Source organism: Carcharhinus amblyrhynchos, chromosome 8 (genome assembly GCF_965287045.1).
Source record: "Carcharhinus amblyrhynchos chromosome 8, sCarAmb.v2.hapA, whole genome shotgun sequence".
Taxonomy (NCBI): domain Eukaryota; kingdom Metazoa; phylum Chordata; class Chondrichthyes; order Carcharhiniformes; family Carcharhinidae; genus Carcharhinus; species Carcharhinus amblyrhynchos.
Window position 1 is genome coordinate 42,388,156 of NC_137331.1, and position 24,680 is coordinate 42,412,835.

At 45.0% G+C, this 24,680-nt stretch overlaps 1 protein-coding gene across 7 annotated transcripts in view; it reads right to left on the minus strand.

Annotated features, from left to right (window-relative positions):
* col14a1a (collagen, type XIV, alpha 1a) overlaps positions 1–24,680 on the minus strand; it is a 209,903-nt gene that overhangs the window by 167,764 nt on the left and 17,459 nt on the right. For 6 of the 7 annotated variants that reach the window (XM_080193945.1, XM_080193944.1, XM_080193942.1 and 3 more), the window contains exons 4-5: positions 16,846–16,992; positions 14,727–14,825 (exon numbers count right to left, since the gene is read on the minus strand). The exons of the other annotated variant lie outside the window; for it this stretch is intronic. In XM_080193945.1, coding sequence (XP_080050071.1) covers positions 14,727–14,825; positions 16,846–16,992 — 246 coding nt within the window. The remainder of the gene's footprint in view (positions 1–14,726; positions 14,826–16,845; positions 16,993–24,680) is intronic. 7 annotated transcript variants of the gene reach the window in all.

The window sequence follows — 24,680 nt, forward strand, 5'->3', positions numbered from 1 at the left end:
CTGGGAAAAATTAAATTTTGATTTTTCTTTAATCAGAGAAACTTTGCCATGACCATGTGAGTTTCTGGGAGTGTCCAGTATCTATTCATTGGAGGAGTAAATTAAACAAGTTGAAAGTCAAACAAGAATGGAAAGGGAGGAGACAGCAGGAATGCTCTAGTTTTACTACGGACTGCATTCCTGTTTATTATCACACTATCAGAGAGTGGTGTTTGCCGTGTAATGGGAGATAGACAGTGCCCGAGAGAGGATTGGCACTGCTGCCTCACAGTGCCAGGGATCCGGGTTTGATTCCAGCCTCAGGTGTCTGTGTGGAGTTTGCACATTCTCCCCGTGTCTGGCTAAGTTTCCTCCGAGTGCTCTGATTTCCTCCCACACTCCAAAAATGTGCAAGTTAGGGATATTAGCCATGGTAAATGTGCGAGGTTATGGAGATAGGCTTGGGGGGGGTGTGTGGTGGCTGAGAAGGATACTCTTTTGGAGAGTTAGTGCAGATTCAATGGGCCAAATGGCCTCCTTCTGCATTGTTGGGATGTTAGAATGTAATTGGTGACAACTTTGTATTGGATGTAATGTGACCACAGGTAACAAGTTGTAAGGGTTAGCTGACCCAGTAAACCATGGAACCAATTCCAGAGTGATGGGATGGCCAGCTGACCAGCTGACTTGCTATAAATAAAAACCTGTTGGGAATTGTTGGGAGCTTGGAGTGGCCCAGGGTGAGGCCCCAAGTTTGAAGTAATGAAGTTTCTTTATTAAACCCTTTCTCTGATTTACAAGATGGAGTAAGCTTTGTTGCATTTTCATTAGCTGCATTGAAGAGTTCCTTCCAAAGAAACACGGGATGCTACAGTAATAAGTTGAAGGGGAAAATGTCTCAGGGATAGCGAGACATCAAACAGAATGGGACTGACTGGATAGCTCTTTTGACACAGGCCCGATGGGCCGTATGGCTGTGTGCTATGTTACAAAGTATTACAAAGTGTTTCCAGCCCATGCACAGATCATTTCGTCACAACTGATCTTTACTGATCTTTATGTTCCACAGAAGCCCCCTCCCATCTCCCCTTCATCTGACTCTATCAACATGTCCTTCTATTCCTTTCTCCCACGTATGTTCATCCATTATCAGTTTTATTCACTCCCAGTGAGAGCCAGTTCCACCGTCTCACTCACCACTCTCTGTGTAAAGACATTTCCCCTGAATTTCTGATTGGATATGTTATTTATGGTCCTGCCATGTCTGCCTACCCAAGTGTTTTCTTAATTTCAAAGACCTTGATTAGGTCTATTACCTAACTTCAGTCTTTTCCTTTCCAGTTTAAATAATCCCACCCTGTCAATGTTTCTAGGAAGGAATAACTTCTGCATTCTGATACAATTCTGGAAAATATTGCACCATCTCACAGCCTTTGTGTCATTCTATATTGTGGAGACCATGAGATCAGCATTAAACTCAAGTGTTGTTTCGATTCAGGTTTGTGCTTTTCAATTCTACCTCTCCCCAGTGCTGCGTTCATGGCCCGTGTTGTTACTTATAGTGATTTGTCTACTTGCTTTCCCAACCCTCCCTTCACACACAATTCTAGTTTTACTCTATTCCATTCCAACAGCTATAATCCAAGGACCACACTGGAACATGAGAATCACTGCTCCGTGTGCTCAAAGAACTGCAGTTCAAGGATTAGCCAGTTCAGCCGCATGAGTGAAGACCACTGCAACACCCCTCCCCCGCCCCCCACCACTGCACCACCACCACCACCAACCACCACCACCCCCCCGCCCACAGCACAAACTCTCAATTCCTACTCTGCCCAAAACCACAAGAAACTACAAAGAGTTGCAAATGAAGCCCAATCCATCACTCAGACCAGCCTCCCATCCACTGAAACCAAAAGAGAAAACGCTGGAAAATCCCAGCAGTTCTGGCAGCATCTGTAGGGATGCTCCCATCCATTGACTTTATCAACATTTCCCTTTGCTTCGGCAAAGCAGCCAACATAATTAAAGACACCACGCACCTCCGACATTCTCTCTTCCACCGTCTTTCTTTGGGAAAAAGGTACAAAAGTCTGAGGTCACATACCAACCGACTCAAGAACAGCTTCTTCCCTGCTGGTGTCAGACTTTTGAATGGACCTACCTTGCACTAAGTTGATATTTCTCTCTACCCTAGCTATGACTGTAACACTACATTCTGCACTTTCTTCTTTCTTTCTTTATGAATGGCATGCTTTGTTCATATAGCGCACGAGAAACAATACTTTTCAATGGACACTAATACGTGACAGTAATAAATCAAATCAAATCAAAACCATCCTCAAATTGGGGAACAGTCAACAATGATAGCAAGGAGAGTGTGGCCACTCTACCCTTACCAACAAATGGACCACCACACACTTCTCTCAGTTAAAGTTCATTTTGCCAATTTCACACCCATTCTGTAAGTATTTTGTCTTTCTCAGGATTAGAAGGACTCCCCAGCTGACATTGTCTGCCAATCTTAAACTCTGTGTGATATCTCACTCACTGAGCAATAGTGGTTAGGCTGATGGCTGGCGCAAATAACAACTGGAAAGAGGAAAAGAAATTCAAACAGGTGATTTGGAGGAAGCCTCCCTTTAAGATAAAACAAACATTAAAAAATCTTGGGATAGATGGACAGGATGACTAAAGGGGACCTCACTGGATTCTGACATTCATTGATCATGGGACAAGTTCTCAGAAAATTTCAGAAGTAATTAGGTTTGTATAACCTTTCCACTTATCACAAATCATTATGTCAGGCTTTGGGGTATATTATTCCAAGGATATATTTAATGTCGATTGCTGGCTTCTGAACATTTATTTCAAAGGAATTTGGGAGTCACGATGATTGCTGATTCATTAATCGAATGTTATGCAGCGTTGTACGTTATGTGTTCCCCCCTGGGGGCTTGATGCGATATCTTATCGGAAAGAGAGTGCTCCCTTCAAGGGGGAGGTTCCTCTGTACTGCGCTGCATGTGTTAAGTGCTTGCCCTCTCTGGGAGTACTCAAACCCCCAACATTCTGACTCTAAGAATAGCAGTTATCTTGTCAATTGCATTCTGGAAGATCTGAGACAAGGAAAGGACAGAAATACGCAAAACCTCGATGGCTTTGAAGGGCAGATCGCTAATTAGAAACTGTAAATGCTTGGCTAATAAAGAGCAGATGAGTTAGAGTAAGTGTCCAGAGGTCAGTAGATCCTGAGAACATTGACTAACTTAAGCTTGGAATGCCAATATCTTCCACAAATATTTATACTCAGATAGCAAATAATTTTGTGTCAAACTCTCAAAATTGTTCATTCAAGTTTACACTGCCAAAAGAACAACTGAGTGATGTACATTCCAAACCAACTCATAACCCAATCAACGAGCACCCAAAAACTGACACAAAGCTTGCACACAAGAAATTCTCTTAAGCAAACCCAACTGCTTGGTGAGTGTCTGTTAATGGGAGATGAGAAGAAAGGCGAGAGGAATTTAGGTTTGGCAGGGGTGTGGTGGAGGGGACGGGGTGGGGTATGTCTGTGTGTGTGTGTGTGTGTGTGTGTGTGTGTGTGTGTGTGTGTGTGTGTGTGTGTGTGTGTGTGTGTGTGTGTGTGTGTGTGTGTGTGTGTGTACAGTCACTAGCTGTCATGAGGGTGTGACAACATTTCAAGACTATTTTTCTGTCTCCATCAAGTGACCCACCAGAAAGGCAACAAATTCCACACCACCTCAAATCTTTGTCTCCATCTGTGGAGGGTATCAGAGACCATCAAGGATGTAGGGAAGCAGGTGCAACTGCGAGTTCAGATATAAAACAGTGGACTGCAGTCTCTCTCCTTTCCCATGGTCGTACACTCACCTTCAAATACCATTACTGCATCAAATTTACAGCACAGACCACTCAACCCAACTGGTTCATTTTTATTTAATATTCTTTCACGGGACATTGGAGTCAGGAGCCATGGCAGCATTTATTGCCCATCTCTAATTGCCCTCCAGAAGGTGATGGTGAGTCGCTTTCTTGAGACGCTGCAGTCCATGTGGTGTGGGTACACCCACAGTGCTTTAGGAAGGGAGTTCCAGGAATGGTGATATACTCCCAAGTCAGGATGATGAGTGACTTGGAGGGGAACTTGTAGATGGTTGTGTTCCCAGGTATGTGCTGCCCGTGTCCTGGTCAGTGGTAGTGGATGAGGGTTTGGAAGGGTGTTTACAAAGGAGAGTACCAGTGTTCATGCTCTAACTGTCACCCAATCAACAGAGGCTTCTGATTCCATCTCTCTCATGTGTTCAACCAGCTTCCCTCTAATTGCATTTATACTATTCACCTCAACCACTCGCTGTGGGAATGAGTTTCACATTCTCACCACTTTCTGGGTAAAGAGATTACTCCTGAGTTTTCTGTGGAACTTATTAGCCACTATCTTGTATTTATATCCTCCTAAGTTCTGGTTTCCCACCCTCTCTGCTAAGGGTGGCACAGTGGTACAGTGATTAGCACTGCTGCCTCACAGCGCCAGGGCCCGGGTTTGATTCTGGCCTCGGGTGGGTCACTGTGTGGAGTTTGCATGTTGTTTGTGTGGGTTTCCTCTGGGTGCTCTGGTTTCCTCCCTCACTCCAAAGATGTGCAGATTAGGTTGATTGGCTGTGCTAAATTGACCCTAGTGTCAGGGGGATTAACAGGGTAAATAAGTGGGGTTACAGGAATAGGGCTTGGGTGGGATTGTGATCGGTGCAGACTCAATGGGCCGAATGGGCTCTTTCTGCACTGCAGGGATGTGATGATTCTAAGTGGAAATGCCTCTCTGGCTACCGTATCAAACCCTTTCATCATTTGTTAAAAGACCTCTCATCACATCACCCCTACAGTCTCTTCTCTAGAGAAAGGATCACGGCCTGTTCATTCCTTACTAACAGCTGTAACCTCTCAATCTGCTATCATCCTTGGGATTTTTTTTACACCTACTGCCTCAATATTGTTCTTTTAACCACAGAGTGTGCTCAGGGGAAGTATCCTGGAGATGCTGGTGGAGCCTGAGGTGGTAAGGCATAGTGCGCAGGTGAGGAGGATTACACCTGGTGCCTTTGGGGGCTAGTACAGACACTGCCTTTGATGCACTGCTCAAGGATTCTAGACTCACAGGGCTAGCCTACAAAAGCAGAGTGCTGTCTGAACAAGATCACCTACCTGCACCTACCCTTTAGTCAAGCAACATATCCCAGAATAGCTAGCGAGGAATACGAGGGAGACCAAACCAGGTCTGTAAAGTTGCAGATGAACCATTGTCCATAATGGTGAATGTAATTGCTATGAAGGCCTTAAACTGACAATGATTTACAAATGTTAAATCAAAATAATGAGTGGTTCCATTACTCCTTGAATCTTATATCAGAATGGCTTGTCACTGTTATGTATACTTCTCAACATAAACACATTGATTATTAATAAGGATTCATGAAACAATGATACAGATAAGGCTATTTCGCAGGGAGGCCATGGCCTAGCAGTACCATTGCTAGACTATCAATCCAGAAACTTAGCTAATGCCCCAGGTTTGAATCCTGCCACGGCAGATGGTGGAACTTGCATTCAAGAAGATAAACTTGAAATTAAGAATTTAATGATAACCATTGTCAAAAAAACCCTAATGTTCACTAATATTCTTCAGGAAAGGAAATCTGCCATCTTTACCTGGTCTGACCTATACTAGAGCCCCAGCAATGTGGTTGACTCTCAGGCAACTAGGGATGGGCAATAAATGCTGGCCAGCCAGGGATGCCCATGTCCTACAAACGAATTTTTAAAAATACAGGTAGAGATAACTGGGAAACTATTATAAACTCATCTCCCACTTAATCCTGCTGCTAATATACACAGTATATTGAGAATAACAACTTTTATTTGCCTAGCATCTTCAACCTCATAAAGCATCCCAAGGGACTTCATGGGAGCTGCCATCAACCAAAATATAACAGAGCTAACCAAAGAGATGTAAGGACAGGTGATCAAACACTCAATCTCAGTGTAAGCTAAGAAATGGCTTAAAAGAGAGACACACAAAGAGAATTCCCAAGCTAAAGACACGGCTACCAGCAGTAAAGTCAAAGAAATCGGGGATTCTCAAGTGGTCAAAATCTGGGGAGATCTTGGCAGACTGGAGAGTACAGAGATAGAAAGGGGTAAAGATGGTGGAAAAGAGAATGTCCAGGGTGCATGGGATCCTTAATTATGCTGGCTGCTTTCCCAAGGCAGCAGGAAGTGTAGACAGAGTCAATGGATGATGTCTTGTGGGGAAGAGCAGAACTAAAGGCCATCAAGATAAGGTAGTCAGCAAGAAATTCAATCAGGAATTCAAAAAAAACTTCTGAGTGCAGTGTGTGGAACTCACTCGGACAGGGAGTGGTTGAAGTGAATAGAATAATTAAATATTTGTACTCTGATCATGGCGAATCTTGGGAAATTTCCACCCGCGAGCACTGTGAATGATCAGTCATTGAGTATATTTAAGTCGGAGATCGATAGGCGGTCGGGCAATAAGGGAATCAAGGGTTATGGGAATAATGGAATTGAGGTAGGTCAGTCATACAGATATGGGCAGCACGGCATCACAGTGGTTAGCACTGCCGCCTCACAGCGCCAGGCACCCAGGTTCAATTCCGGCCTTGGGTGACTGTCTGTGTGGAGTCTGCGCGTTCTCTCTGTATCTGCGTGGGTTTCCTCCGGGTGCTCCGGTTTCCTCCCACAGTCTAAAGATGGGCAGATTAGGTGGACTGGCCGTGTTAAATTGTCCCTTTTCCCAAGATGTGTAGGTTAGATGGATTAACCGTGGGAAACATGTGGGGGTAGGATGGGAGGGCATGGACCTAGATACTTTGTCAGAGAGTTGACGCAGACTCGATGGGCCGAATGATCTCCTTCTGCACTGTAGGGATTCTATGAACTCTGATAATGCTCTGAACACGAGGGGTGAATAGCCCCTTACTGCTCCAATTTCTTAAGTCCTTTTGATTGTATGACATAACATTTAATATCTCTTTGCAGTTTTATAAGTAGAGCGATTTAAGCAGATCTCCACGTGATCAATGCCCAAATTTGTGGGATTTATCAGAAGGTTGTGGTAATTTGCCCGAATTACTGATGTGTGAATCAAAGCACAGGGATGAATATCACTGTGACATATCTGTTACAAGTTTACCAAATGACAATCACCATGCATCATTCAGAAATATCACACAGATAAATTTATTTTAACAGGAAGTATTATCTTTTTCAAAATGGAAGGATGTAACAAGAAAGGGCACTACCTACAGAGTAGCAGTCTTTGTTGCACGTGATCTCTTGTGCCAAAAGCTTTCACACCCCAATGTGTTGACTTATTCCTCTTCAATCATCCATTTCCCTTCTTTTATTGAGCACTTTTGCCTCTATCAGCCATGGTGAGGTTGAGTTTGTTGGTGTTACTGTCGCTGAAAAGGGTGATTTGCCTGCACTGGCTATAGACAGAGAATTTGGTCACATTACAAATACAACATTGCTGCTTTCAAAGTTATTTTTAGTGCTGGTCACTAAATGATAAACCGTATGAATAAATGAAGGTTGCATATTGCCGTAGCAATGAGCAGAGATATCGTACTTACCCGCACAAACACAGCGATGGGCAAAGGAACCGCTGCCACAACTTCCCCAACAGGGAAAATGTATCACTCTACTCCCCAGAATGCAGGCAAAAGCATAAACTCTGCATCCAGACCTGAGACTTCCAAACAGATCCTCGTCGTTCTGTAAATCCGCAACTATGCAAAAATTATCTGGCAACAATACAGGTTTCTCATGAAGAGCTCTCATTCCATAAAAGAGTGTTCAATACTTAACAAAACAGGTCAACAAGAACAAGATAAGCTGGAATATTTACTTCTGAGAGTGCAGCTGGTATCTGGTCAACTCCTCTCTGCTCTCTATTCTGAGTCAGTGAGCAGAATTTTCTGGCCGTTCACGCCACTGGGATTCTCCAGTCTCGCTGCAGTGAATGAAGACTTGGCTGAGCGCCAAATTCTCCGTCCTGGCTGGCAGTGGTGGCGGGACATGTCTTTAGACTTTATTCCTTTAACTGGAAATTGGAATATAAAATAAATCTAACCTGCTTTGTTGTTATGTATTTCTGTTCTGATTTGCTCTAGTTTATTTTTTCTCCTCAAAGACTATTGGCCGCTTAATAATCTCTTTCTCATTAGGCCACCCATGAGTTGCAAATTGACACGTAATTGGCCTTGAATATCTCCAGGTTGGATTTGTTATACCTGTGGCTGGTTGGAGAAACGAGCAGCTCCTGGACGGGCAACCTTAAATCAGTGTTGAATTGGCTGAACACAGCCAGAGGGACTACAGAGGTCCTGCAATTGGGTTGTGGGAAGAGATGGGATGCAGCCAGGGTTTTCACTGAAGCTTGTCCTTCTTTTGTTCATGGGGTGTGGGCATCCCTGGCAAAACCAGCATTTATTTCCCATCCCTAACAGTGGTGAGAAGGACCCTCCCTATCAGATCCTGCGCACCGGGAGCCTCTCCATCTCCCGCGAGTAGGCTGTGATGGATAAGAGATTGTCTTCTGCAATCTGCTTTTGCAAAGAAGGTGCAGAGAGAGAGACACAGAGGTGCTTGTTGAGGCTTATCGCTGGCAGCTCCATGACTTTGTGCTCTTCAGGCTGCTTCCTGGAGGGGACACACCCACTAACTACTATTGGAGAGTTATTAACGCAATGGAAGACACTCTCTACTCTGCCTGCAACTTACTGCTCCTCCAGTCTGATGAGTCTGAGAGTCGCAGATTGGTACATTCCAAGATCTGGGCCAACCTGTCGTCAGATAGACTAAAGTTTGGAACAACCGCTACAAAAGATGATAGGGGAAGAGCCATTGTCCAAGCCCTCCCCCTCCCCCCTCCTGCTATTGTGGGAATCCCTTGGACTGTGCGCACAATAGCATGTTTGAAACATAATGCTGTAAATACAACCCGGAATGACAAGTGTTGTGAGGCAGTCCATGTACTGGATTGAAAGAAACTGATATTTCTCAAATTTCAATGTTTATGTAACGCACTCATAAAAATATTATGCATGAATATTGTGTGTAAAAAAAACTCTAATTGCTCTCTAGAAAGTGATGGTGAGCTGCCCTCTAGAACTGCTGCAGTCAGTGAGGTGTAGGTACACCCACAGTGTTGTTAGGGAGGGAGACACAGGATTTTGACTCAGTGGCAGTGAAAGAACGGCCGATATATTTCCAAGTCAGGATAATGAGTGGCTCAGAGGGGATCTTGCAGATGGTGGGTGTTGCCAGATGTCTGCTGCCCTTGTCCTTTCTGTACTTACATATATATATATAAATGGTGAGAACAGGCTCGGCTAGCCTGTGATGAATCCCATGACCTAAAACATCTGGGTTCATGCAAAGAATGGCCAGTAGGGTGAGGGCAGTGAGAAAGAGGGCAACTGGAGATCATGTGACTTCCATCCCAGTGAGTGGAGGAGAAATACAGAGGAAGCATGTGGTAAACATCACTTTCCTTGGCTTGTTTTCAGACCAGGAACAGAACCGTACTTCAAAGAAAAAACATTGCTTTGTAACGCAGCAGAGATTGTCAATACATCGGACAGGCTCCCGTGAACAGACTTCCAATTCTTAAAATTATATTCAACTTCCAGTTGATTGGCCAGGACAAATTAACCATTGGAAACCAGACTGACTGACTGCATTTAACACACACACGCATGCACCACACACACCCCACACACACACACACACACCACGCACACAGACACACGCACACACGCCCCCCACACACACACACACACACACACACACACCACGCACACATGCTCCCCCCCGCACACACACGTTCCCCCCCGCACACACACACCACACACACACACTCACACACCACACACACACATGCACGCATGCACCACACACACCTATATGTGCACACACATGCACCACACACGCCACACATGCGCATGTTTCATATCACTTCCATTCAATCAGTTGGCACTCGCCTCCATCCTCTGTTGCGTGTTTATATCTGTAACAAACTGCACAGTGCAATCAATCCAAACAGTTTTAAAGTAGCTGTATACATTTTTTTAAAAAGAAAGCTAAAGACAATATTACAATAAACCCTACAGAGACAAAACACAGTAAAGGTGCTACAATATATCAAAATGAATTGAATAACAAATGCTTTGAAAGTGTATAACAGGAATATAGCAACAATCGCCAAGCCAGAGGGAGTACAGTATGAGAAGCTTAATCAGAATTATTGTGATTATATCACAGCTGACAACTACTTTGCCCAGTCACTAATTCCCATGGACACCAGGGCTTAAAACCCAAGTTAAATCATGTTACATGACAGTTCCTGTCTTATAGTAACGTTATGTTGCTGAAACAGCACAGCCAGTGTAATCTCAGTTTCGCAATGGGTCAAACGCTCACTGGGTAACAGGTGGGTAGGCGAGATGATGAATGGGAACCATGCCATCCACTATTCCAGGTTAAAGGTGCAGAGTTTGTTGAGAGGATAGAGTCTCTCATGTGAACGTACATCTCCTGGTGACCCCATGGTCCCAGTCCCAGTCTCCCCCACCAACCCCCTGTGACAAATATACCGTATTATCTCTGTGAGTGAATGGGTTTTGAGTGAGTCGAAATTCCAGTCACACTGTTCCAGGGAAATGGGATGAAGGAAGAATGGTTTAGAATCATAGAATCCCTACAGTGCAGAAAGAGGCCATTCAGCCCATCGGGCCTGCGCTGACTCCAAAACAGCATCCTACACAGACCCTCCCCTCCGTTGTGTCCCCCATAAACAAAGAACAAAGAAAATTACAGCATAAGAACAGGCCCTTCAGCCCTCCAAACCTGCACTGACCATGCTGCCCAACTCAACTAAAACTCCCTACCCTGAGGTTGTTTCGGGTGTGTTTGACTGGAGCTGCCCCAACTGGTGAGTTCTGACTTTGGTTCATGGGGGCGCACACTGGTGGAAGGTGCCTGACCATTCCTCACTATGGCCTTGCTCAGCAAGGTGGAGGCAGATCGAATCCCTCTGGGAGGATGAAACACCAGCTGCCTGGTACACAACAGATAGCAAGGCAAAATATGAAGGGTGTGAGAGATCCCACATGACTGGTAGCATCCTGTATGTGCGTGCCATGCTGAGCCATCGCCACCACCACAATTATGGAATACAAAAGCATCACTTAAACCAAATTTAGCAGAATGGCGTTTTCAGGCACTTCCTCACCATGACGACGACCTCTAGTACCCATATCACTGCTGTAACTTCTCCCTGCTGAGTCTGAGCTGTTGGATGGCACAGAGGTTAGCACTGTTGCCTCACAACACCGGAGACCTGGGTTTGATTCCAGCCTTGGGTCACTGTCTGTGCAGAGGCTGCATGTTCTCCCCGTGTCTGTGTGGGTTTCTTCTGGGTGCTCCGGTTTCCTCCCATAGTCCGAAAGATGTGCTGGTTAGGTGCATTGGCCATGCTAAATTTGCCCTCAGTGTAACCCGAACAGGCGCCAGAGTGTGACGACTAGGGGGTTTTCACAATAATGTAAATCTACTCATAACACTAATAAATGAACTTTAAATTTTAGGTTCAACTTTGAAAAGAGATCCTTGTCTTTTTTTGTAAAGTTTCAAAGAAAGAGGTGATTTCAGTGGGGAGGCGGGGTGCAACAGTCTCAGAATAAGGAAGTGCCTATTCAGGACTGTGATGAGAAGGAATTTCTTCACTCGGAAGGTGGTGAACCATTGGAATTCTCTACCCAGAGGATGTGGACACTCAGTCATTAAGTATGTTCAAGACAGAGATCCATTTCTGGATATTAAGAATGTCAAGGAATATGGGGATCGTGCAGGAAAATGGCATTGATGTTAAACGACAGAGCAGACTTGAGGGGTCAAATCCTGTTCACAGGTTTCTGTGTTTTTTCATCAGTGTAAACTTAAAAGCAATCAAGACTCGAGGTGAGACGTGGGAAAGATAAGATACCAGCACAGCGTGATGGAGGTGAACAATCTCTGCCAGCGCTGTCCAGTTTTATAATTCCACAGCCATAACATCATCCCACAGGTAAGCAATGGTTCCAGGGTTTCAAGGTGGAAGATTCATCAGTGCACTCTCTGAATCAGAGGCAAGCTACACTTCTGTAATAAGTTCTCGAAGGCGGAAGTCCCTTCACCAAAATTCCTTTATTTACAAGATCCAACAATACTATACAGGGTGTTCTCAGCACACAGTCAACATCCGGAGTGCCAGAGGAACTGACAGTCCTGTTTCAGTACAGAGCATGGGGCTCCCTGATTAGACCAATTAGGCCCTCAATCATATTCAGGGCCACCTCAATTATCTGACTGAAATCGTAACAGCTTCATCAGGCATTTGTTTCCTTCACTTAAATTCTTCATTCATTACACCAACTGTTGTGTAAGTGGAAATTAATCGTTAATTCCTCAAGGTGCCAGGACAAGCTTGGCACCTCCCCAGTTGTCCTGTTAGATGTGGCGTAATGAATTCCTCTCCTGTCTCCTCTCCAGCAGGAAGGCATGGTGTCACGTAGAATTAGCGAGAGTTTTCAATCTTTCTTTCCAAGGTGGTGGTGGTTTTAGTACTGCAGTGATGTGAGTGACTATCAGAGTGAGAGGACCTTGTAGCCAGAAGCGAAAATCACAATCGCCCTGGCGGGATACATTCACAGAGTGGGGGTTTTACAGCCCCCCACCACCAGAGGAATTTCCCGGTCACGCCAGAGTCGATGGACATTTCAATGGCTCATTTTCCAGCCCCGCCCCTAGGGCTGTAAGATTCTGCGCACTGGAGAAACCGATCTGTATGTTCCGAAACACGGAGACAGATTGCACGCATTGTATCTGTCGCAGAAACGATGGTGGTTGCTTGTTACAAACTGGAGATTTGGTAATTTGGCTAAGATCTGGAACACAATGTGCAAGATATTTCGCTCGTCTCCAGCTGTGACCTGTGTTGCTGGTCACTCACATGAGGGGTTGGGATAATGCAGAGTCGCAATTAATGATGATTCGGAGCTCCAGGGTGCTGCCACCTTACAGGAGACTGATTTGGAAATCTCAGAATGGAATCAGATAGCCCGTCCGACAGTACGGGGAATGCTGTCAGTCAGAGATGTCTTAGAGACAGGCTGTCAGCTGTCCTTGCTTGTAGGTGTTATACTCAAAAAGGTCACTCTACGTACTGTATCAAGTCTCAATAGAACAAAAACTTTATCCCAGCACTTTTTAAAAATTCTCCTTTGGGATGTGGGCAACGGCAACATTTGCTGCCCACCCCTAATTGCCCTTGAACTGAGTGTCTCGCTGGGCTATTTCAGAGGGTCAGTTATCTACTTTGCTGTGGGTCTAGAGTCACGTAGGACGGCATGGTGGTACAGTGGTTAGCACTGCTGCCTCACAGCGCCAGGGACCTGGGTTCAATTCCAGCCTCAGTTCACTATCTGTGTGGAGTCTGCATGTTCTCCCCGTGTCTGTATGGGTTTCCTCCGGGTGCCCGGGTTTTCTCTCACACTCCAAAGATGTGTGGATGAGGTTGGTTGACCATGCTAAATTGCTCCTTGGTGTTAGAGGTCTAGCTAGGGTAAATGCACAGGCTTATGGGGATAGGACCTTGTTGCGACTGTGGTCAGTGCAGAGTTGATGGGCCGAATGGCCTCCTTCTGCACTGTAGGGATTCTATGGTTCTACATGTAGACCAGACTGGGTAAGGATGGCAGACTTCCTCCCTCGAATGAACCAGATAAATTTTCACAATAATCAGTGACGGTTTCATGGCACCGTTACAATTCAGATTTTTTATCTATTAACTAAATTTAGCGATTAATTGAATGTAAATCCTAGTAGCTGCAGCAGTGGAATTTGAAGCCATATCATCAGGGCATTAACCTAGCCCTCTGGATGATGAATCCAGTGACATTACTGCAATGGCACCATCTCCCTGTCCATGTTGCTGGAAAGGCCTCCATCACAGGGATGGAGTCAGTGTGCAATCTCCGTTTCTCTACCGCTGTGTAAATTGAGTGAAGAGTTTCCCATTTCACAGACACAGTTTATTTGGCATAAACCCACTGCTGCCTCTCACTGATCCAGCCCACGCTGACCCCAAGGAAACGCAGGGCTCCCAGGAAGGAAACAAAGTGGAAATGCCCAATGACCCCAAATCAGTGGAAGTTCCAAGTACAGCAGCTTCACAAAAGGTTGCGTAACTGAAAAAGGTACTTGATACATTGAAGACTGACCATAATTGATAACGCGTGAGTATTTGTGGTTTCAGAGTGTCCCTTGTCTAATTTACCACCCACATTACTTAATTTTCTCAATAAGTGTCTGTTTTTGCATGTGTGTTTTGCTGGGAGTGTCTGTCTCTACAGGTTTCATTTTACTTTTCATTTGTATATTTTTCTGTGTATCCAAAACTTTGAATAAAAGCAGGACCTTGAGGGTATACACTGCCTGTCGCTATTTTTCCTGCTGTAACTGTGTATTATCTAAAAACAGGATGTGTCTCATTTTCCCTTGTTTGTTCTTTCAGTGGATAAAGAAAACCTTTGGTGTTCTAAATTGAGAAAGAGTTCCCCATTAAATGTTTCATTCAAATTCCAAGCCTCCGGGCTCCATACCTTCGTCAGTCGCTTTATCTTTGCCACGGGATTCAGACTCCTTCTTGTGTTTTGGTATGTGAGAGGAACCAGGTCTGCCTCTACTTCGCGATGCCTTCACTGGGCAGGAGAAATAAATGATTTTAGCAAATTATCATAGACATGTCTGCCACAGGAGATGGCCATTTGGCCCATTGTGGCCATGCTAGCTCTTTGAAAAAGCTAGTTCCACACCCTACGCCCATTCCTAAAGCCTGGCCAATTGCTCCTTTTACATATTTGTCCGATTCCCTTTGGAAAATTGTTATTGAATCAGTATTTACCACCCTTTCAGCCAACCTATCCAGATCAGCTTAAATCACAACCAACCTCCTGATCTTCTGTCTGGTTCTCTCACCGTTAAAACTGTGTCCCTTGGGTTACGGACCCTTCTGTCTGTGGAAACACGTCCCCCTTACAGACGTCACCAAACCCGTCTAAGATATTCTAGCTGTCCGCTGGTCCTAGTTACCATGGCCGGAACTTTCGGGATATCCGCATCTGCAGGATCTTCCGGTCTCAGCGATAGCGCACCCCCGCTACGGGTTTCCCAACACTGAGCTGTGCAATCAGCAGGAAACCCCGTGAACAACAGCAGCACAGGAAGATCCCACTACTGATCAATGGTGAGCTGCCTCCCACCCCTGCCAAACACTGGGTGAATCTTGCCCATCGTTCTGTATTTTGTTTCACAATTTTACAAACATTTATTCAATTCCTTTTTGAAACTTGTTATTGAATCTACTTCCTCCTTTCAGAACACACACTTGTAGGATTAGAACCCGTGTCCCCAGAGCATTAGAGTCATAGAGTTATAGAAAACAGCATGGAAACAGGCCCTTCGGCCCAACTTATCCATACTGCCCTTTTTTTTACACTCCTAAGCTGGTCCCAATTGCATGCATTTGGTCCATATCCCTTTATATCCATCTTATCCATGTAACTGTCTAAATGCTTTTTTAAAAGACAAAATTGTAGCCGCCTCTACTACTACATCTGGCAGCTCGTCCCAGACACTCATCGCCCACTGTGTGAAAAAATTGTCCCTCTGGACACTTTCGTATCTCTGCCCTCTCACCTTATCCTATGCCCTCTAGTTTTAGACTCCCCTACCTTTGAGAAAAGATATTGATTATCTAGCTGATTAGCTTGAGCTTCTGAGTTACTAGCCCAGTGACAATAGCACTATGCCAGTACCTTTCATTGCAATACAGGGCTGAAGAATGAAACATAAACTTCAATAGCAGATGATCCAAGGCTGTTAGAACACCAGAATCTGTGACTGAAGTCCAACTGTTCTTAAGAGTTGTACAACTAATTTCAATTATTAGCTGGGATGCCGTCTAAAGTTGGCTTTAAGATGCACAGCTTTGCTGTTGCATATGAGACACAGCTTTACATTGCACCTCCCTTGTGCTAGACATGGCATGGCAACTGAGTAACAACAGAAAATTGCATTTATACAGCATCTTTAACATGGCAGAACATCTCAGGAAGCATTACAAGACAAAGTCTGATGGCAAGCCACATAGTGAAATGTTAAGACAGATTACCAGTGGATTGATCAGAAATAGGTTTAAGGGGACTCTGAGAGAGATGGAGAGGTCTGGGGAGGAAATTCCAAGTTTAGGTCCCAGACAGCTGAAGGTACGGCCGCCAATGGTAGAGTGATGGAAATCTGGCATGCTTAAGAGAGCAGAACTTGAGGGGCAGAGAGGATTGAAGGGTTAGTGGGATATGGATCGGATGAAAACATGGGGGCAGGTGGGGGGATTTGAAAATACATATGAGAATTTTAAAAACCGAAGCATTGGCAGACTGGGAGTCAATGTAGGGAAGCGAGTACAGGAGCGGATGGGGTTCAGTGTGAGTTAGGACACAGCAAAGTTTAGGATTTACCAAGGTTGCAAGGTTAGCCAGGAGAGCATTGGAATAGTCATGGCTGCTAAAAGAGATTCATGAACCCGGAAGATTTTTACTATATGGTTTCACCAGCCGATTCATAACACCATTTATATTGAATAGTTTCCTTCTCCTCACCCCCACCCCAGTCTGACAATAATACCAGGCACATCTCAGCAACACCCTGTGAAACACTTACTTGTGAATCGGCCCTGAGCTGGTGGACTTTCTTTGTTGTTGCTGCTGATGGCAAATAGCTGCACCATGTACTCCTGGTTTGGGAGCAGCCCTTCCACCACTGCCGCTGTTTCACCTTTCAATAAACTTAATTTCTGCGTTTTTCCCCCTGTATTCGAAAAGAACACAGAAATTGTTCAAAGCAAAACGCAGCAAAGCACGTTACAAATTATTCAGCAGGTGACAGGAACAGACCAGATGGCCCGAATGGTCTACTCTTGCCTCTATGTGAATGTAACACTGCATTCTGCACCCTCTCCTTTCCTTCTCTATGAACGGTATGCTTTGTCTGTACAGTGCACAAGAAACAATACTTTTCACTGTATACTAATACATGTGACAATAATAAATCAAATCAAATTTTTAAAAATGCAGTGTGGTTATCTGTATCATTTCTGGTCCCCACATTATAGGAAGGATGTGGAGGCTTTGGAGAGGGTGCAGAGGAGGTTTACCAGGATGTTGCCTGGTATGGAGGGGAGGTCCTATGAGGAGAGACTGAGGGATTTGGGGTTGTTTTCGTTAGAAAGAAGGCGGCTAAGAGGGGATCTTATTGAAACATATAAGATGATTAGAGGTTTAGATAGGGTGGACAGCGATAGCCTTTTTCCTCGGATGGAGAAAGCTAGCACGAGGGGGCATGGCTTTAAATTAAGGGCGGGTAGTTATAGGACGGATGTCAGGGGTAGGTTCTTTACCCCGAGGGTGGTGAGGGATTGGAATGCCCTGCCTGCTGCAGTTGTAAATGCGCCTAGTTTGGGGGCGTTTAAGAGATCCGTGGATAGGTTTATGGACGGAAAGGGATTGGTTTAGGTTAGAGGGTCATTGTTTTTTAACTGGTCGGCGCAACATCGTGGGCTGAAGGGCCTGTTCTGCGCTGTAATGTTCTATGTTCTATGTTCTAACTCGGGGGTTTTCACAGTAACTTCATTGCAGTGTTAATGTAAACCTACTTGTGACACTAATAAATAAACTAAAATTTAAATATTTTCAGTTGAGCCCCCAGCCTCAGCAGGCTTTTGGGGGCCGGTGGTATCTAGATTTCCAGAATGTAGTGCAACTGTTAAGTTCAGAGCAAAGCATTATAATTAAATCTCCACTTGTCGAATTCCTTAAGCCGACATGGTGTAATCAGTGTTAATAAATGATGTTTCCTCTCCTCCTCACCTGAGTTATAGTCTTACATTATTGAAGGTAGTTTGCGGTTAGGTTCCAGGCCAGACAGACAGCTTTACATTGATTGCCAGAGTGTGACCTACAACAAAGGATGTCTAACCCACCGCTGGCTTTTATGTTCACTTCAGAACTGATCCTGTCGAATGGGATGCAGCTAATCATCACAAAACCTGAAGCAATGTGCAATAAAACAGCCAAGGCAGAGTTATAGCAATTCTTACACAAATGCCTCCCAGTGCTGGGTGCCTGTCCATCACTCAGTAGCACATTATTTATCAAGTATCAATGTCAGAGCTATGTGAGGCAGCTTAGTGGAAAAGCCGTAGGACTGTCGCGTTAGGATGGAAGGTTAATTCAATCTTTCAGCCACAGCATTGCACATCGAACTGACTGCCCAGCTTCAGAGGCAAGTCCTGAAGAAACTTGTCCCTAAGCAATTCCCATCCCGCTGCAATTGCTGCACTTACTTTGCATTGAGATTGACAGAAGGATTCATTACTCAATGGGTATCACACTACCTGAAAACAAGAGGGTCGGGATATACAGCTCACTGTTCAGGTTAACTCAGCTCTGAGCATTATTAAAATGGAAAATGCTTCATTTTTGCATTTGCATAAATTGTAAAATGTTCCCAAGATGTTTCACAGGAAATGCCTCTACTTTCTCAGAAGACTAAGGAAATTTGACATGTCAGCTACAATTCTCACTAACTTTTACAGATGCACCACAGAAAGCATTCTTTCTGGGTGTATCACAGCTTTGTATGCCTCCTGCTCTGCCCAAGACCACAAGGAATTACAAAGCGTCGTGAATGAAGCCCAGCCCATCACTCAAACCAGACTCCCATCCATTGACTCTGTCTACACTTCCCGCTGCCTCGGAAAAGCAGACAGCATAATCAAGGACCCCATGCAACCCAGACATTCTCTCTTCCACCTTCTTACGTCGGGACAAAGGTATAAAAGTCTGAGGTCATGTACCAACTGACTAAAGAACAACTTCTTCCCTGCTGCTGTCAGGCTTTTGAATGGACCTACCTTGCATTAAGATGATCTTTCTCTACACCCTAGCTATGACTGTAACACTATATTCTGCACTGTCTCCTTTCCTTCTCTATGAATGGTATGTTTTGGTTTACATAGCACGCAAGAAACAAGACTTTTCACTAATACATGCAACAATGATAAATCAAAATCAAACCAAGAGTGGAATTATCCCTCCCCTTGGGTTCAATGGCAGGAGAGTGGGAAGAATATGGTGGGAGACCCAGTTTTACATTGGTGTAAATCAACCACAGATCTTCCACTGGCAGGTTAGGAAACTTGCTGAAGACCAACACTGGAGCCCACTAATGGGATGCAGGTAAAGGTGTGACCAGCCACGCCCGATTCTCTGCCAGTGTGGAACATATCTGGAACAATGCAGATGTTGGAATCACCTAAACAATGCCTGAGGCTGCCCCTGGAGTTCAGGATGGTGGCAGCTCACAACCCTGGACACTGAAAAACAGAGAATACAGCAGGATATAGATAGGCTGGAAAACTGGGCGGAAAAATGGCAGATGGAGTTTAATCTGGACAAAGGCAAAGTGATGCACTTTGGTACATCAATTCAGGTGGGAGTTACAAAATAAATGGCAGAACCATCAGGAGCTTAGACACACAGAGATCTGGGCGTGCAATTTCACAGATCTTTAAAAGTGGCAACAAAGGTGGAAAAGATGGTGAAGAAAGCATATAGCATGCTTCCCTTCATCAGATGGGGCATTAAGTATAAAAACTGGCAAATTATGTTACAGTTGTACAAAACATTGGTTAGACCATTTGCAATACTGTGTCCAATTCTGGTCGCCACATTACCAGAAGGATGTGGAGGCTTTAGAGGGAGTATAGAAAAGGTTTACCAGGATGTTGCCTGGTATGGAAGGTGTTAGCTATGAGGAGAGATTGAATAAACTGGGATTGTTCTTCCTGGAAAAACAGAGGCTGAGGGGTGGCCTGATAGAAGTTTATAAAATTATGAAGGGTATTATAGAGTAAACAGATGGAAGCTTTTTCCCAGGGCAGAAATGATAACTACAAGGGGGCACAAGTTCAAGTTAAGGGGGGAAATGTTGAGCAGAGATGTGTGGGGGACGTTTTTTACACAGAGGGTGGTGTGGGCCTGGAATGCACTGCCAAGTGAGGTAGTTGAGGCAGATACTTTACTGACATTTAATGACTAATCATGATAGACTCATGAACAGACAGGGAATAGAGGGATACAATTGGTTGGTCTACATAGGACCACGTGATCAGCGCAGGCTTGGAGGGCCGAAGGGCCTGTTCCTATGCTGTACTCTTCTTTGATCTCACACAGCAGTGGATGGAGGGTACGAGTATCTGCAGGCGGTTCTTCCAGATTTGGTGTCCTGAAGGGCCCAACTTCCAGCTTTAAAATATTTCCAGAGATTCATCTTCAATTTCCGACAGTCCATCTTCTTTCTTCAATAGTGGGTCAGTGATGTTGGGCACTTTGTCCATATAGGGCCCGGATAGGACGCAGGCTACGCACCATCAGGCCTGTCCTATAGCAAAACACCCAGCTGCATCATTAATAAGGTCGGGGCTGAAAGGTTTGGCATGTTCTGCTGCCGGCCTCCACGGTGGGAAACATTCCAAATATCCGCCTCCGTCAAGGGACTCAGTCCCAGGATGGGAGAACTCCGCTCAAAGTCTGGCACTAAGTAGCATTAGGCAATATTAGGACACATGATCAAAGTCTTGGTCAAAGAGAGAGGTTTTAAGGAATGTGGTAATGGAGGAGAGTGAGGTGGAAATGTGGAGGGATTCAGGGAGGGAATTACAATGCCTAACATTCAGACCACTGAAAACACAGCCAATAAAGAACAAAAAAAATTACAGCACAGGAACAGGCCCTTCGGCCCTCCAAGCCTGAACAGGCCATGCTGCCCAACTGAATTAAAACCCCCTCCCCTTCCGGGGACCATATTCCTCTATTCCCATCCTATTCATGCATTTGTCCAGATGTCCCTTAAAAATCACTATCGTATAAGAACATAAGAACATAAGAAATAGGAGCAGGAGTAGGCCATCTAGCCCTTCGAGCCTGCCCCGCCATTCAATAAGATCATGGCTGATCTGTCGTGGCTCAGTTCCACATTCCCGCCCTCTCCCCATAACCCTTAATCCCCTCTCTTATCAAAAACCCATCAACCCGCGTCTTAAAAATATTTAGCGAGGCAGCCTCCACCACTTCAACGGGCAGAGAATTCCAGAGATTCACCACCCTTTGAGTGAAGAGTATCTGCTTCCACTACCTCCTCCGGCAGCAAGTTCCAGGCACCCACCACCCTCTGTGTAAAAAATTGCCTCATAAATCTCCATTAAACCTTGTCCCTCGCACCTTAAACCTACACCCCCAAGTAACTGACTCTTCCACCCTGGGAAAAATAATGGAGGACTAATACGAATCGGTGCTGGGCCCAAATTGGAGGCATTCACAGAGGATTGTATGGCTGAAAGAGATCAGAGGGATAGCAATCAGCAAGGTCACAGAGGGAATTGAGGACAAGAATCTATAGGGCCCATGGTGTCAGAACTGAACAAACATGGAGAGTTACTCCACCATATTTTCACCATCGGTCTGCAATTTGAGTCTATGAGGGCAATTACTGACCAGCGATCGAGCTGGCCACCAAACGAGAGGCTGACAGTTCAGGGCAAGTGTGAAGTGCAGCATCTCCAATGGGAATACTTGTGGTCCACTTTGGTAGGAATAATGGTAGGAAGGACTATTACTTACGTGGAGAAAAACTGCAGCAGGCGATGGTGCAGAGGGACCTCGGGGTCCTTGTGCATGAGTCGCAAATACCCAGCTCGCAGGTGCAGCAGGTGGTCAGGAAGGCGAATGGGATGTTGGCCTTCATAGCGAGGGGGATTGAATATAAAAGTAGGGAGGTCTTGCTGCGGCTGTATAGGGCATTGGTGAGGCCGCAGCTGGAGTACTGTGTGCAGTTTTGGGCGCCGTACTTACGCAAGGATATTTTGGCCTTGGAGGGAGTGCAGAGGAGGTTTACTAGGCTGATGCCGGAGTTGAGGGGGTTGAGCTATGAGGAGAGGCTGAATAAACTAGGCTTGTACTCGTTAGAGTTTAGAAGAATGAGGGGAGATCTCATTGAGACATATAAGATGATGAATGGGATGGATAGGATAGAGGTGGAGAGTCTCTTCCTGCTCAGAAAGGACAGTAGGACTAGGGGGCACAGCCTCAGGATAAAGGGGGAGCGGTTTAGAACGGAGTTGAGGAAGAACTTCTTCACTCAAAGGGTGGTGAATCTCTGGAATTCTCTGCCCGTTGAAGTGGTGGAGGCTGCCTCGCTAAATATTTTTAAGACGCGGGTTGATGGGTTTCTGATAAGAGAGGGGATTAAGGGTTATGGGGAGAGGGCGGGAAGGTGGAACTGAGCCACGACAGATCAGCCATGATCTTGTTGAATGGCGGGGCAGGCTCGAAGGGCCAGATGGCCTACTCCTGCTCCTATTTCTTATGTTCTTATGAATAGGTTTTAAAGTTTATTTATTTATTTATTAGTCACAAGTAAGGCTTCCATTAACACTGCAATGATGTTACTGTGAAAATCCTCTAGTCGCCACATTACGGCGCCTGTTCAGGTTAATGCACCCTAACCAGCATGTCTTTCAGAATGTGGGAGAAAACTGGAGCACCCGGAGGGAACCCATGGGGAGAACATGCAAATTCCACACAGACAGTGACCCATGTCGGGAATCGAACCCGGGTCCCTGGTGCTATGAGGCAGCAGTGCTAACCACTATGCCACCATGCCGCCCAAAGGTCCCGTCTCCTGAAATTTAATAATATTCATTCTGGTGACCTCTGCAGTGCACATGTGTGTGGAAGGTCCTTCTCTGAACTCCCCTGGAAAAACATTGTGAATTACCCCAGTTTTCCAATGAATTTAACACTTAGAAATTTTTGGGGGAGAATTCTGGCTCTCTGTTTACTAACACTCTTACTGCAATAATCTGTCATTGTGTCAGAGACATAATGGGCCAGGAGACACCTGGTGAGAAGATTAAGGGGTGATCTAATTAAGATACTTAGAGTGTTTGATCTGGTCAATACAAAGAAACTATTCCCTCTGATTGGGGGAACTGCAAAGAGCCAGAACCTCAAAGTTTGAGTCAGGCCGTTCAGGGGCGATGTCTGGAAGAATTTCCTCACACAAAGGGGATTGGAAACCTGGAACTCTCTCCCCAAAAATCCGTCATGATTAAAAATTTCAAAATTGAGATTGATAGTTTTTTGTTGTGTAAGGGATTAGCCAAGATGGAATTAAATAGAAGAATAGAACTGAGGCGCTGAATGGTCTCCTTGGGTGACTGTTTGGAGTTTGCACATTCTCCCCATGTCAGCTTGGGTTTCCTCTGGGTGCTCCAGTTTCCTCCCACATTCCAAAGATATGGTTTAGGTGGATTGGCCATGCTAAATTGCCCCTTGGTGTCCCAAGATGTGCAGATTAGGTGGATTGGTCATGCTAAATTGCCTCTTAGGTCCCAGGATATGTAGATTAGAGGGATAAGCAGGGTAAATGCATGGGGCTACGGGCATAGGGTCCGGGTAAGATGCTCTGGCAGAGAGTCAGTGCAAATGTGATGGGCCGAATGGCCTCCTTGTACGCTGTAGGGATTCTATTATTGTATGAATCTAACCCCTCCCCTTGTATCATTGATAAGGAACTCAAGAAACACTCCCCATCTATGCAATCAAGTAGATAGCAGAACTGAGGGATTAGCAAATTAATGGACAGGAATCCCAATAACACTGAACAATGATGAAGCAACTGAATGTACTCTCCACAGAATCAAAAGCAATTTTCCCCAACACTCAGGAGCTATTAAACAGGAAATATCCCAGAGCTCCCAATGGAAACATTCCCTCAGATGTTTAATGTAAGTATACCAGGAGCTTTTCTTAAATAAACTGGGACACTGCAGAAGAACATCTGGCTGCTTCAGAAGTCACTCACCTCTAAGATTCTCTGCAAAAACAGGCTCTATACTGTGAGATGTAGCTCTCAAGAAGCTGTGTTATTCGGACAGAAACAATAATCAAAAGCCAGGAATTCAACCTGGGTCCCTGTTGCTGTGAGGCAGTAGGGCTAACCACTGTGCCCACATCTCACAAATGAATAAAACTAATGCAGCTAGGAACAGCAGCTAGGATATATAGCGTGGACAGCAGAAAACAGGCCATTCTGCCCAATAGAACCATTCTAGTTTTTAAGTTCCACACAAATCTCCTCCCACTCTATTTACTTATCATGCCGTATCCCCGTATCCTTCCAATCCTTTCTCCCTTATGTGTTTATCCAGCCTCTCCTTCATTGCGTCTATACTGTTCACCTCAACCACTCACTGTTGTAGTAAGCTCCACATTCTCACCACTGCCTGGGTAAAGATTTTCTCATGAATACCCCAGTATGTCTATCAGTCAGTATCTTTTATTTGTGGTCCCCAGTTTTGGATCCCATCACAAGTGAAACCATTTTCACTGCAACTAGGCGCCAGTTGAGAACATACAGAAGAATGAGGGATTTTC